The sequence below is a fragment of the Myotis lucifugus genome, unplaced genomic scaffold (assembly GCF_000147115.1).
Source record: "Myotis lucifugus unplaced genomic scaffold, Myoluc2.0 scaffold_26, whole genome shotgun sequence".
Classification (NCBI taxonomy): Eukaryota; Metazoa; Chordata; class Mammalia; order Chiroptera; family Vespertilionidae; genus Myotis; species Myotis lucifugus.
Window position 1 is genome coordinate 2849343 of NW_005871074.1, and position 14891 is coordinate 2864233.

Genomic DNA, 14891 nt, shown 5'->3' on the forward strand with positions numbered 1-14891 from the left:
AGGCTACATATTTAACTTCACTTACATAAAATGCCAGAAAGACAAATATATATATATAAGCAAATTAATGATTGCTTATGGGTAGAGGGAATGAAGGGAAAGGGACATGATAGCTTTTAAAGGGCACAGTGTTTCTTTTAGAGGTGATAGTAATAACATATCACACTCACTAGGCTAGCAGAAACAAACTTTTTTTAGGTATATGTATTGTTAAGGATGTAAATGTGTAACATGACGCAACCACTTTTGAAAACTGACATCGTCTTTGAATTACCTTGCAAATTCCTGATGTGGTTGTATACTCTACAGAAAATCTCTTGCACATATATGCACTGAGACACTTAACATGAATGTTTAAAATAGCAATGTCTGGAATATGAATAAAACTAGAAAGTGTCTAAATATCCCCAGAGGAATAGTGTATAGTCAGAAAATGGAATAATGTGTGTATGTACACATCTGAATGAAAATACTACAGATATACATCAACATGGAAGAATCACACAAATATACTGAACAAAAGCCACAAAAATTCAGCAATACAGAAATTGAAAATAAAGCACAACTATTTTGCTTAGAGATTTATAATGTATTAAAATATAATATCCAAAAGTTGTAAGACCAGCACAAATACTAACTACTGAAGCAGAATAATATATGTATCTTACCAGCCCTCTTAGGAAATCCTGTTGAAAGGAATCTCAAAGATGTCATAAGGTGTCCATTACCTACTTTTTGACCAATAAATTTTACTGTGACTATTGCATATGGAAGACACTGCCTAGGTTTATCTACTGGTTCTGAAAATTCACTGTATTCATAGACGTATACCTGAAAAATAAAGAACAACATTTGTATGCTGATTAATTTTAAGACTTGAATAAGCTCATATTTAAAAAAAACTATATAACTGCATAATGCTATTTATTCATGTTTCCATATACCACCCCTCTTCATATTTTCTTCAACCTTTTTTTTGTTATTAGGCTTTTATTATATAGGATTTCTAGAAGATTAACTTCATTTAATCATATATATGTTTATACATTATATGTACTATATAATTTAATCTTATACAGAAGATTAAAGGTCTACTGTCTCAGCAATACAGGACCGAAAATTATCATTTCACATGTAATGATCAATATAAAAGTCATTTCTCCTTTTGTAAAGTACTAAGAATCAGTAACATTATTTCAAAATAGCCTTGTTTGCATTCTTTGCAAGACAGAAATTAATCTATGGAACATCTAAATAAAAGCAGACACTGTACTTTGCCCTGGTTGCATGACTCGGTTGGAGCATTGTCCCATACACTGAAAGGCTGAGGGTTCAATCATCATATAGGAGGCAAGCAATCATTGTTTCTCTCTCTCTCCCCCTTCCCTTCTCTCTAAAATCAATGGAGCATATCCTCAGGTGAGGATTTTTTTAAAAAGGCAGACACTATACTTTGAACAAAGTTAAATACAAATCTGAAAACGTTTCTACTAAAATTCTCAGGTAAGTATTAAAACATCTTTCACTATTTATTTATTTAAGATCATATTATATTAAATGAATTAAGGGATTTTCCTTTAGTATTTTGGGAAGTTATTTTAAGTCTTGTATCATACAATGTGAAACATGTGACTTTCAAGTAGTCAAATGAACTAAAACATTAACATACTGCTGAATTGTAGGCTTGTAGCTCAATGGTATCTTTCAGAGAAGGTATATTTTTCGACATATGGCAATCAAAGTTAGGACAAGGATCCAAAGAAACTTTGTTTTTATCCACTGAAGGCTGAATTTTCTTCACTTTTCCAAAGAGAACCTTAAAAAAAAAGGCAAAAAGAAGGTCTGTAAAAATACACCAAAACACTTTAAACTGTCATACACAGAGAGTTGCGAAGCAAGCTCTGTTTTAAAGCAAGAAGTATGAAAGAGCTTTTTGGAGCTTTTTAGTATGTTCCAAATTTTCTAAAATTAGCGTGTATTACTTTTTAATGTAAAAATAAATTATGCCTATGAATTTGATAGTAGTTGAGGTCTAAAAATGTAAGAAAGTATACCAAATGAACCAATGATTTTACATGAATATACACACAGCCTAAGTTATACAACTGAGCATCCTGCCTAGCTTCTGTGATTTTAATAATCCTGGCAAAGCTGCAATTAACCAAAAAGTATATCTTAACCAATGTGTTGATGCTTAAGATTTGACTGTAAGATTTACCGTTTTCAATTTTGAGTAATTTTAGACTTTCAGAAAAGTTGAAACAGTTCAGAGTTCCCGTAGACCTGTACCCAGCTTTTCCTAATGTTAACATCTTACATAAGCATGGCAAAATTATCCAAACTAAAAAATTAGCATTTTATAATACTATTAACTAAAATAAGCAATAAGAGTTTAGAACTTTAGTGTAAGCCAGAATAATTCTAATCAATGTTTTGAGGAAGGACATTTAAAATATTCTGACATTAATTGTGGTCTGAACAAGAGAAAGAAAGATGATCAATTAGGGAAGAAAAAAAAATACACTGGGAAGACCAAGATGATAACGGCTGCCTTTGCTTACTTGGAGTTTTAGTTTATGCTGCACACCCTACTAGAGTCAGACAGGTGGAAATTTTGAATGATGCTAATGATGACAGTAATAAATATAATTATTACTTGTTTTACATAATGTAACTAAAAACACTAATAATAATTCATATGTTCAGGTCAATTTAAAACAGACTGAATATAATATTTAATATTTGTTATAGGCTACCTACCTTAAAAATTATAATACTTTCTACATTAATGCTTCTACTATGAGCATAATTCAAGGCAACATCAACATGTCTAAACACATAAACTCCAAGAAGAGGATTTCCTAATATCTTCAATGTAGACGTTTTGGTACTTATCCCCTTCTTATATATCTCAGCCACATCCCTCCGAGGAAGTGATAAAAAGCAGAACTGTTCTTCTAGTTCTCTGCCATGTCTTCCATTCTCACGCATCTCTGTCCTAAAGCAAAACAAACAACACATAGTTAAATGAGAAGAACAATAGAATTTTTAAGTAGAAAATAAACATTCCAGCTTGCGACAGTTAGAAAACAAGACAATTATTGATAACATTCAGAGGTGACAGTGTCCTATGGAAACAAGTTAGGCTGAAAGTCATCTAAGGAAGAAATTCAAGAAGTAGTTAGAAATTCAAGTAGAAGTTATAAACTCTATTTTGTTTAGGCTAGTGTTAATAAGGGCTAACATTTCCTGAATGCTGCTAATATGCCCAACATTGTTAAGACTTAAACTTTACATGCGTTTTGTCATTTGTTCTCAACTCCTCCAACACTGAATTACTATTGTTATTATTATACTATTATTGTTATACACCTTTTAAAAAAAAATCCTCACCTGAGGATATTTTCTCCATTGCTTTTCAGAGAGAGTGGAAGGAAGGGAGGAAGGGATGGGGAGAGGGAGAGAGAAAAACATCCTCGTGAGAGAGACACATCGATTGGTTACCTCCCTCAGGAGCCCCGACCAGGCTGGGGATTGAACTGGCAACCGGTTGGTGCTCGGGCTGATCCTCTAACTACTTAGCAATACCAGCCAGGGCTGTTATACACATTCTTAAAATGAGGACTATGATGTTCAAAGAGTTGAAACTTGCCAAAGTAGCAAAGTAACAGAGTTGAAATTGTATATGCTAACTTTGTCCATTAAGTTCCAGAGCTCGAATTCTTACTTATTTGTGTTATGGAGGAAAGGATATGCATTTCTTAAATACATATATAGAGAGAGACACATACACACATACACATATATATGGTCAATTATTAGGGAATCCCATTCTTCAGGGATCTAAGATAACAGCTGGCAGAAATAAGCGAGAATTTGATTACAGACCCCTATCTTAGTAGTAAGACAAATCATCTTCAGAAAAGATTACAATCTAAACTACAGGTACTCTTGAAATTCTGACTACAATCAAGAATCACTTAAAAAAATACCATCCCCCTTCAATTGGCAGATTAGATAGGGAGTTCTATATGGCTTGTTTATGTGGCAGCAGTTCATCACTGGGACAGAAATGTGATGCCAAATGATTATCAACAATGGAGAACCTACAGGACCTAGAAAATAATGTGTATACCACAAAAGAAAAATTGATCTTGAAAACCACAAGCTACCAATATTTGTTATTTCCTCACTACCACTCACAGAATTTACGCAAAGTATATTATGCATATTAGCATATTAATATTTATTTTATTTGCAAGAATGACTCATCATTAATAGTAAACAGGGCTACAAAACACGTCAACAGTTACAATCAAGACGAATTGATTAGATCATGACCACTTTTCTCTCAGTTCCTGGGAATGTCAACCTTAACTTTCAATTCCATGAGTCATCACTTCCTGATCTTGCTTTCAAGATGACATCAGTAGATTCTGTGAAACACTAAGATCTCTATGTTGATTGTTAAAGTTTAAATCTCACAGAAGTATTAAACACGTTTTGTAATACCAATTCCTCAACTGATTTTTCTTGGGATCTGGAAAAACAATAACTTTCTGAGCAATGCCTGGAAGGACTGCCTAGAACAGTGGTTCTCAACCTTCTGGCCCTTTTAAATACAGTTCCTCATGTTGTGACCCAACCATAAAATTATTTTCGTTGCTACTTCATAACTGTAATGTTGCTACTGTTATGAATTGGAATGTAAATATCTGATATGCAGGATGGTCTTAGGCGACCCCTGTGAAAGGGTCATTCGACTGCCAAAGGGGTCGCAACCCACAGGTTGAGAACCGCTGGCCTAGAAGGTTCCAGATATTTACTCAGAATGTTTTCCCACATGAAAACACTAAACACTAGCACAAAGAATGGGAAGGAGAGAGGAAACTGAAATATAATGGGTAAGGCTTTCCCTTACACAGCAGGGTTTCTCAACAGTGGTACCGCTGATATTTTGGGCTGAATAATTCTTTGTGTCACCTACGGTCCAGGGAGGATGGAGCCATTTCAGGCCTGAGCAATTAAAAGCAGCCCTCCCTCAGGGATGGGCGTGGTTGAGGGGGGGTCAATTGGGGGAAAAAGGAGACACATGTAATACTTTAAATAATAAAAAAAGCAGCCCTGACCTGAGCAGCTGGAGAGCCATAAGAGGTAATAAAACACATTCTGCCAGGACATCTGAGAGAGAGTCATAAGGGAGATCAAAAGCAACTCCAACCTGAACAGATAAGATGGATAATGTTGCAAAATAAGGGGGAGAGGAAGTAGAGGGCATTATATGGGGTTTAGACTTCGAAACTGATACTATGTAGTAGAGTGACCAAGGAGGAAAGCATGGGCATCCTAAATTAAGGTAAGGGTCCAATTAGAAAGGGTCATGAAGAGACAAAGAACTGCAGACTTTATAAACCTGGAGACAAAGAGATTCAGCAGATTTTCAGATTACAGATTTTGGATTTTTTCCCATTAGAGAGAGAGCAAGTGAGCAGGCTTTTCCCATTTGGGGACCCCTCCCCAGGGGTCCCCTTTGGGGACACCCCTGCCCAGATGAAGTTTGTATATGCTTCCAATAAACTTCTACATTTTTAAAAAATATATATTTTATTGATTTTTTACAGAGAGGAAGGGAGGGAGATAGAGAGTTAGAAACATCGATGAGAGAGAAACATCGATGAGAGAGAAACATCCATCAGCTGCCTCCTGCACATCTCCTACTGGGGATGTGCCGGCAACCCAGATACATGCCCTTGACCGGAATCGAACCTGGGACCTTTCAGTCCACAGGCTGACACTCTATCCACTGAGCCAAACCGGTTAGGGCACTTCTACATTTTTATTAAAGAAATCTGTTAGCCCACAAATTTATTCTTCAACTTCGTTGGACAAGAACCCATGAGAAGTCTGCACTCCAAACCCCATGTTTCAGTTCCAAGGTACAAAATCAACATAAAAAAATCACTGCACTAACAATTTTATACACTAATGAAGTATCTGAAAAACAAAGTAATCGCATTTACAACAACACCAAAACCAATAAAATACTTAGGAATAAATTTTAAAAAAAATATGTTTTAATGATTTTTTTTTTTTAGAGAGAAGAAGGGAGAGGGAGAGGGAGTCAGAAACATCAATGATGGGAGAGAATCATTGATTGGCTGCCTTCTGCATGCTCCCCCGTGGGGATCGAGCCCACAACTCAGGCATGTGACCTTGACGGAATCGAACCCAGGACCCTTCAGTCCACAGGCCAACGCTCTATCCACTGAACCAAACCAGCTAGGGCCTTAAGAATAAATTTAACCAAGGAGGTGAAAGATCTATAAACCAAAAACTATGAGACACCCATGAAAGAAATAGAAGAAAACACACACAAAAATGGCAAGATATCCCGTGTTCATAGGTTAGAAGAGTTAATATTGATAAAATGTCAATACTACCCAAAACCATATTAAGAGTAAATGCAATCTTTATCAAATTCCCAATGGCATTTTTCATAGAAATAGAACAGAAAATCCTAAAATTTGTATGGAACTACAAAACACTCTGAATAACCAAAGAATCTTAAGAAGGAACAGAGCTGAAGGCATCACACTTTCTAATTTTAAATTATATTACAAAGGTACAGTAATCAAAACAGTATAGAGTGGCATAAAACACACATAAACCAATGGAACAAAATCAAGAGCATAGAAATAAACCCATGCAAATACTGTCAACTATTATTTGATAAGGGAGCCACAAACACTCAATGGAGAAGGGTAGTCTCTTCAATGAATGGATATCCGTATGCAAAAGAATAAGAATGGATCCCTATCGTATACCACTCACAAAAATTAACTCTAAATGGATTAAAGACCTAAAGGTAAGACCTGAAGCCATAAAACACCTAGAAGAAAACATAGGAAAAAACCTCCTTGACAATGGCCTTGGCAAAAATGTTTTTGGATATGACATCAAAAGCATAAGTGGGAATACCTCAAACTAAAATGCTTTTGCACAGCAAACAGAAACAACTGATAAAAGGAAAAGACAAACTGGAAGGGGAAAAATATTTGCAAACCATTTATCTGATTAAGAGGTTAATATCAAAAATACATAAGGGATACATACAACTCAATGGCAAAAACACAGACTCTCTGAATAAAAAACAGGCAGAGAATTTTTTAAAAATATACTTTTATTGATTTCAGAGAGGTTGGGAGAGGGGAGAGAGATAGAAACATGAATGATGAAAGAGAATCATTGATTGGCTGCCTCCTGCCAGCCCCTACTGGGGATCGAGCCCCCAACCTGGGCATTTGCCTTTGACTGGAATCGAACCCAGGACCCTTCAGTCTGTAGGCCGATGCTCTGTCCCGAGCCAAACCAGCTAGGGCAACATGGAAATTCTTAAAAAAAAACAACTAAAATAGAACCACCATATGATACGGCAATCCCACTTCTGACTACGTATCTGAAGATGAAATCACTATCTCAAAGAAATATCTGCATTATCATGTTCATTTTGGCATTATTAACAATAGCCACCACATGGAAATAATCTACATCCACAGATGTAGTCCATCCACAGATGAACTGATAAAGAAAATGTGGTATACTGCACATACAATGATATATTATCCAGCCATAAAAAAGCTAATCCTTCCATTTTTGACAACACAGATTGATCTTGAGGGCATTCCTTCAAGCGAAATAAGTCAGAAAGAGAAAAGACAAATACCATTATGATCTCATATGTGGAATCTAAAAACATCCAACTCTTAGAAACAGAGTAGAATGGTGGTTGTCAGAGCCTGAGGAGTGGGGGCAATGGGAAAATGTTGGTGAAGGTACAGACTTTCAGTTATAAGTTCTGAGGATCTAAGTTACAGGATGGCAACTATAGTTAACAATACTGAATTGTAAACTTGAAAGTTGCTGTAAGAATAGAGCTTTAGCCCTTGCTGGTGTGGCTCAGTTGATTGGAGCATCATCCCATACACTGAAAGGTCAAGGGTTTGATTCCCAGTTAGGGCACATACCCAAGTTTTGGGTTTGATCCCTGACAGTCAGGGTACGTATGGGAGGAAACCAATCAATGTTTCCCTCTCACATCAATGTTTTTCTCTCACCCCCCTCCCTTCCTCTCTCTAAAACAATAAAATCAATAAAGACATATCCTCAAGAGAACTTTAATGTTCTTATTATAACAAAAAAGTGGTAATTAGGTGAGGTAAAGAATGTGTTACCTAACTTCACTGTTGTAAATATTTTGCAATCTATAATAATAAAAGCGTAATATGCTAATTAGACCAGACGTCCTTCCAGATGACCTTCCGGATGAAGCCGGGGCTGCAAGGGAAGCCAGGTCCCAGGTGCCAGAGGGAAGCCAGTGCTGGCAGCCCGGGGAAGGCAGGCCTACTCTTGCATTGATCCTCTAGTACAGAGGTTCTCAACCTTCTGGCCCTTTAAATACAGTTTCTCATGATGTGACCCAACCATAAAATTATTTTTGTTGCTACTTCATAACTGTAATGTTGTTACTGTTATGAATTGCAATGTAAATATCTGATATGCAGGATGGTCTTAGGTGACCCCTGTGAAAGGGTCGTTCGACAGCCAAAGGGTCGCGACCTACAGGTTGAGAATCGCTGCTCTAGTATTTTAATAAATCTGTAAAAAAAGGAAATTTTCTAACTCACTCAAAAGGTAGTGTATTAGTTTTCCATTGTTTCTGTAAAAAACTACCAGAAGTGAAATAAACACCCCCCGACAAAAAACCCTCCCACAAAACTACCAGAAGTGTAGTGGATTTAAACAAACCAAATTCATTATCTTACAGTTATGTAGGTCATGAGCCCAATATGGGTCTCAGGCTAAAATCAAGGTATCATCTGGGTTTTCGTTCCTTTCTCAAGCTCTAAGGGAGGATCTATCTCATGCTGGCGCAGTCAGTTACTTAGAGTTGGAGGACTGACATCCGTTTCCTTGTTGGCTGTTAGCTGAAGGCTGTTCCCAAATTCTAGAAGTTACCTGCTTTCCTTGGCTCAGGAACACCTTTCCTCCATCTTTAAAGCCAGCAAAGGTAGGCTGAATCCCCCTCATACAGCTTTCAAAACAACTTACATTTTCCTTCAGCCCACCTGATGTATTAAAAAGCCCATCAACTCCAGGATGGCAGACACTGTTGTTTTCTCTATCTAGCCCTGCTGCTTGGAAGTTTAGACTTTATGCCCCAGGATCTGGTCCTTTTCTAGAGAGCACTGGCTCAATAAAACCTTTCTTTTTAAGAAAACTTTAACAGTGAACGTTTTTGTTTAACATAAGATAGTGAATAGACTTGGATATCAGTAAGCCAATAAAGACGAGGGGAATGGGACAAAGAATAGTTTTTTCTAAGTATGTAAGATGATTTAGAATTATTAGGGAGATCACAGTCTATTCATTTGATTACTCTTTATACACACCATTCTAACACATATATTTTCAAAACGCTCATGCTCAGACCAAACACCTTCAATCCACTTCAGAAAAGGGAATAAGCCAAAGTGTCATTCAGTTACTGCAGTTAACTTCAGATCCACAATGTGAGTAATATGCTTTCATTTCCAACAGGTGTGGATATAGATCCATATAGTCAACATTAGGCCATAAATGGCTACAAAATTATCTACACCCAAAATACACTGATGGAGGAAAAATTAGGATAACTATAAATTCTGAAAAGTGAAGAACGACACAGAAATGGTCAGTGTTAAGTGGCCCTTATTTAGCACAAAGTATATCCTTTTAAAAAGAAGTAGCTAGAATTCTTTGCCCTCAAAATTCCAGAAGCTAGTAACCGCAGCAAAATCTTTAGACAATGGTTGTGATTAGCAATTTGTCTCCTGGCAACAAGCCTCTCAAACCTTTCCATCCCCCATGGCCTTGCATTTGGAGTGGCCCTTACCTATTCCAATTTGATACTATCAGTTTCTTCTCCCAAACTGCATTTAAAATATATCTTTACTATAAAAACTTGAATAATTTCACTTACCAGCTAGAAAGTGCTCAAAAGGAGGTATGTGGGAAAGGTAGAAGGCAATATATTTGTGCTTTGTGGCATACTTATTTCCCATTAGATCTTTCCTTTTAAACTCCCATTCACATTAACTGTGGAAAAAATTAATTCCTTTCCTCAAGTTAATTTTGCAAAGCTGCTCTGTGAAACTGATGGGGAAAATAAGACATTTTTGGAGGGGCTAGCAATCTGAATCTGTGCCAGTAACCTAATGTACATTCTTGATAGCTTGTAATTAATCACTGCCCCTTTCTCCACAATCTGATCTTGCAAGACCTGTTGACCTAAGTACTCCCATTTTTACAGAGGCCATAAACCGTGAACAATACACAACCCCTGGAGGGGGTTATCAGCACTGGTGCCAGGCCAGGCCAACACAGGGGGCTTCTTGCAAAGCCTGGGAAAGGTCCGGAAGTTCCATCCATATTTGGGGGACAAAGAAACCAAAGGGTATAAAGGGAGAGCTTCCTCCATATTGGTTTGCTCAGGATTTGGAGAACTGACCCCTGAGTCACTGTACTAGTACATGTGAAACATCTGAAAAGAAATGGATTTTTCCAGTATCTCTGGGTACTCCTGCGTATTTTTCCGTCACCTGGTAAATTGTGTAACAAAACTAGGCCATAAGCAGAAAGGCTCTTTCTGACCAGATGTGAAATTTTAAGGCTTCTTGGATCTAAGCAGAAAATGGACAAAGCACTTCAACACCCTGAATTTTTTTTGTACAATTTCCCCCCAAACCACAGCCATATATGTCTGTGTCCTAAAGTATAAGAGAATATCATGAACTTCCCATCTGGGAACAGTGGGTTTCCTTTTTGACCTCTTTCTAGATTAAATCCGTATTCTAGAATCTCTTATACTAGTATGCCTTTCCCTTCAATATCAGTTGGAATGCTACTGACTTTGTTATAGGATAGTAAGAAGCTGGAAAAATTCCAAGGCAGGAGGAATAGGGAGACAGACAAGAAATTTAAACAAGGCCAAACAGTTTGGCAGCCTGCAGCCAGCTTGAAATAATAGCAAGGACACTTGAGAGTAAATGGTTAATGTGTCTCCAAAGAATGCAGGAAAGGAGGGTGAAAAGAAGGGAGATAGGAGGAGGAATCTTAATACAACCAAAGAATGCAAAGCTTACATCACCCTGAAATTACCAAAAGACAACAGAGAGAGGAGGGAGAGGAAGGAAGAGTGCAGTCTTATCTCACCCCACTCCCTAAACAGAAAAGCCACCAGGTGCTTCTCACAAATTCTGGGAAAGCCACAACAAAGTAAAAGGGGGACCCTGAAAATTAATCTGTACCAAGATATTCAGTAGAGGAATTAAATCTATAGACAGAAAAGTATATAAGGCAGAAACCCCCACCCCACTCACTCCTCAGATTAGCTGAGAGAGCCCATTGGCACTTTATGTCAGAATAGAGGCCCGGTGCACGAATTCGTGCATGGGTGGGGTCCGGACTGGCGAGGGGGGAGGGCCTGTGGGCGGTTGGGGCCACAGTGTATGTCATAGTGACCTATATCTTTATTATAACTTTATATTTTGCTGAACATTTTCTCCACTAGAATGTAAATTCTTTAAGGATGAGGAGAAAACATTTTTCTCTAAGGATATCAAAGACAGTATTTTCCACCTGCAGTTTGGGATCCATGTATGAGAAGTGTCAGCTGTAGAGGTGGTCAGTGCCCCAACCCCAATATTGTTCAAGGGTCAACTGTAACCTCTGAAATGGTAAGCACTCAATTGTTTAATGAATGATTGAATACACAGATATTTGATTAATGTGTTCTTGCTGCTCTCACATTTAGTAAGTGGTAGATGGCATGTAGATAAGAAGTGGAGATTGGTATCTTTTTGTAGCAACTTTCTTTTGCTGAGACCACAGATTTATAAATTCCTCTAAGGGAAGTGATAAAAAGAAAAGCCAGAGGCAATCAATGTTATTAATACTTTCTTTTTTCATTCTATTACAGTGGGGCCTTGACTTATGAGTGTCCCGACTAACAAGTTTTTCGAGATATGAGCCGTCTCTCGGCCGATTTTTTGCTTTGAGTTGCGAGCTAAAATTTGGGTTACGAGCCAGCTTCAGATACCCCACCGCTAGTTGGTGCAGCGAACGTCACAGTAAACGCCACAACATCAGCCCAGCATCACGTGTCTCACTTGTACACTGTTGATTTGACATACGAGTATTTGAGTTATGAGCTCTGTCACGGAACGAATTAAACTCATAAGTCAAGGCCCCACGGTATTCTGTTAACCATTCTTATTTATTTTCCCTTTTGTTTTTCTTTTCTACCTGTGCCTTACTGCTTGCTTAAGGGAACTTCCTATCATTCATTTTTTTAACATATAAAATTAGGTTAGGTTAAATAAAAATTCAACCTAATTTAATAATTAAGTGCCCACTGTTTTGCCAGACTGTTTCATATTATGAACACAAAAACAAATAAAATGAAACTCACAATGTAGCAGGGAAATGAGACAAAACCAATATATTGTGATTAGTTCTATAAAACCAGTATAAAGTTCTATTGGAAACAAGTGAGTTTATCTAATTAGGCAAGAAATCAATGTATCCTATACCTGTAGGTCATTTAGAAGGTCTAACATGTCTTGAATTGTTGGGTAGCTGTTCTAACTTTTCTGTAACATTCACAAGGAGAAATAACAGGTTGAAAATAAAATGTTGCATGGTGGTGGGGACATTATGAAAAAGAACAAAATTATTAAATTCCTAAAAGAACCAAAATCAAGAAACAATACCAAAAATTCATTTTTGATGATACTGTTATTTCTATCTGCAAGGGGTAGGATATATCCACTCCATTTTACTTTTGCTCAAAACTGGGATTTTTAGATGAAAAGAATATACCATCAACTAATTCTATCATTCCCATAAGTTCTCCCCAGAAACCACTGAGTGGGACAACAGGTCTGAGTCAAGAGGAATTGATTCTAAAACAAAAAAAGAAACCCCAAACATTTCAAAGTGAGTTCTAAGGATGGGTCCATCAACTTTTAAGATAAATGCAAATTGGTGAAGGAGGCAAGGTCAGATAATGAAAAAACTAAATTTTGTTCACAGAAAACCTATGCCTATAAATACAAAATGTTTACCATGAGAACTTTGCATATGCTTTGATTCTTATCAAAATAACATAATGGAATGTGCCTTCCCAAAAAAGTGAAGGTGTACTTTTAAAAAATTAAGTGTCAAAAATAGTGCTTCTAGTGCAGCTGTGGGCAAACTACGGCCCGCGGGCCGGATCCGGCCCGTTTGAAATGAATAAAACTAAAAAAAAAAAAAAGACTGTACCCTTTTATGTAATGATGTTTACTTTGAATTTATAGTAGTTCACACAAACACTCCATCCATGCTTTTGTTCTGGCCCTCCGGTCCAGTTTAAGAACCCATTGTGGCCCTCGAGTCAAAAAGTTTGCCCACCCCTGTTCTAGTGGAATAGTTGGAAATAGCCAGGTATTATCTTGCCTAATAAAAACATCAGCTCAGTCTCTCAAGGGTTAAGTCAAGAAAAAAGTTCCTTTTTAAATATTTTAACTGCTGTTTTATATAGCAGGAGGCACAAAGAATCTACAAAATAGATGCTTAATGAATGTGCTGATGTATGCGTCTGAAAAATTTATCAAGATTAAAAAGTTAAGAATGTCTGAAATCTGGCTAATCCTATCTAAAAAAAGTGAAACATGGTAATTAGCCATACCTCCGCTACCCTTCCCATTGGCTAATCAGGGCGATATGCAAATTAACTGCCAGCCAAGATGGCGGCCGGCAGCCAGGCAGCTTGAAGCTAACAGGAGGCTTGCTTGCTTCAGTGACGGAGGAAGCCAACCTTCCCCGCCTGCTGCTGCCGGCCTCTGAGCTTGCAGTTTGAAACATTGTTACAAATATAGAAGCTAAACAAAACCCCAGAAACCTGCTTTCAGAGCTGGAGTTGAAACAGTGTTTCGATTATAGAACCCAAAGAAACCAGATACCTGCTTTCAGCAGCCAAGGCCTCAGAGCTGGAGCCAAGCCTCAGAGCTAAAGCTGGCCCAGAATAAAAAAAAAAGAAAAAAAGGAGCGGTTGGGAGCTTCAGTCACCCGCCAGCCTGAAAACGGCCCTCAGCCCCTCACCCAGACTGGCCAGGCACCCCAGTGGGGACCCCCACCCTGTAGGGGGTGTGACCAGCTGCAAACAGCCATCAGCCCCTCACCCAGGCTGGCCAGGCACCCAAGCGGAACCCCCAGCCTGATCCAGGATACCCTTCAGGGCAAACCAGCCGGCCCCCACCCGTGCACCAGGCCTCTATCCTATATAGTAAAAGGGTAATATGCCTCCCAGCACCGGGATCAGCGGAGCCACGAGGCCTCCTGGCACCAGGATCAGCGTGACAGGGGGCAGCGCCCAAACCCCTTGATCGCCCTGCGGCTCTGTGTGTGACAGGGTGCGGCGCCCCAACCGCCTGATCGGCCCTGCTTTGTGTGTGACAGGATGCGGTGCCTCAACCTGCCCCCCCCACGGGCCCTGCTCTGTGTGTGACGGGGTAGAGCCATAACCTCCCCATCGGCCCTGCCCTGAGTGTGACAGTGGCGGCGCCCCAACCCCCTGATTGGCCCTGCTCTGTGGGTGATAGAGGGAGGTGCCCCAACCCCCCCCCCAAGGCCCTGCTCTGTGTGTGACGGGGTAGAGCCATAACCTCCCCATCGGCCCTGCCCTGAGTGTGACAGGGTGCGGCGCCCCAACCCCCTGATCCGCCCTGCTCTGTGTGTGACAGGGGGTGGTGCCCCAACTCCCCTATCGGCCCTACTCTGTGAGTGACAGGGGGGAGCTCCCCAACCCCCTG

General features: G+C 38.9%; 1 protein-coding gene across 1 annotated transcript in view; it reads right to left on the reverse strand.

Moving 5' to 3' along the window:
* The window catches only part of TEX15 (testis expressed 15, meiosis and synapsis associated), a 69364-nt gene that overhangs the window by 30447 nt on the left and 24026 nt on the right, over nt 1–14891 (reverse strand). The window contains exons 4-6 of the mRNA XM_023751820.1: nt 2761–2998; nt 1670–1816; nt 669–831 (exon numbers count right to left, since the gene is read on the reverse strand). Of these exons, the coding sequence (XP_023607588.1) occupies nt 669–831; nt 1670–1816; nt 2761–2998 (548 nt within the window). The remainder of the gene's footprint in view (nt 1–668; nt 832–1669; nt 1817–2760; nt 2999–14891) is intronic.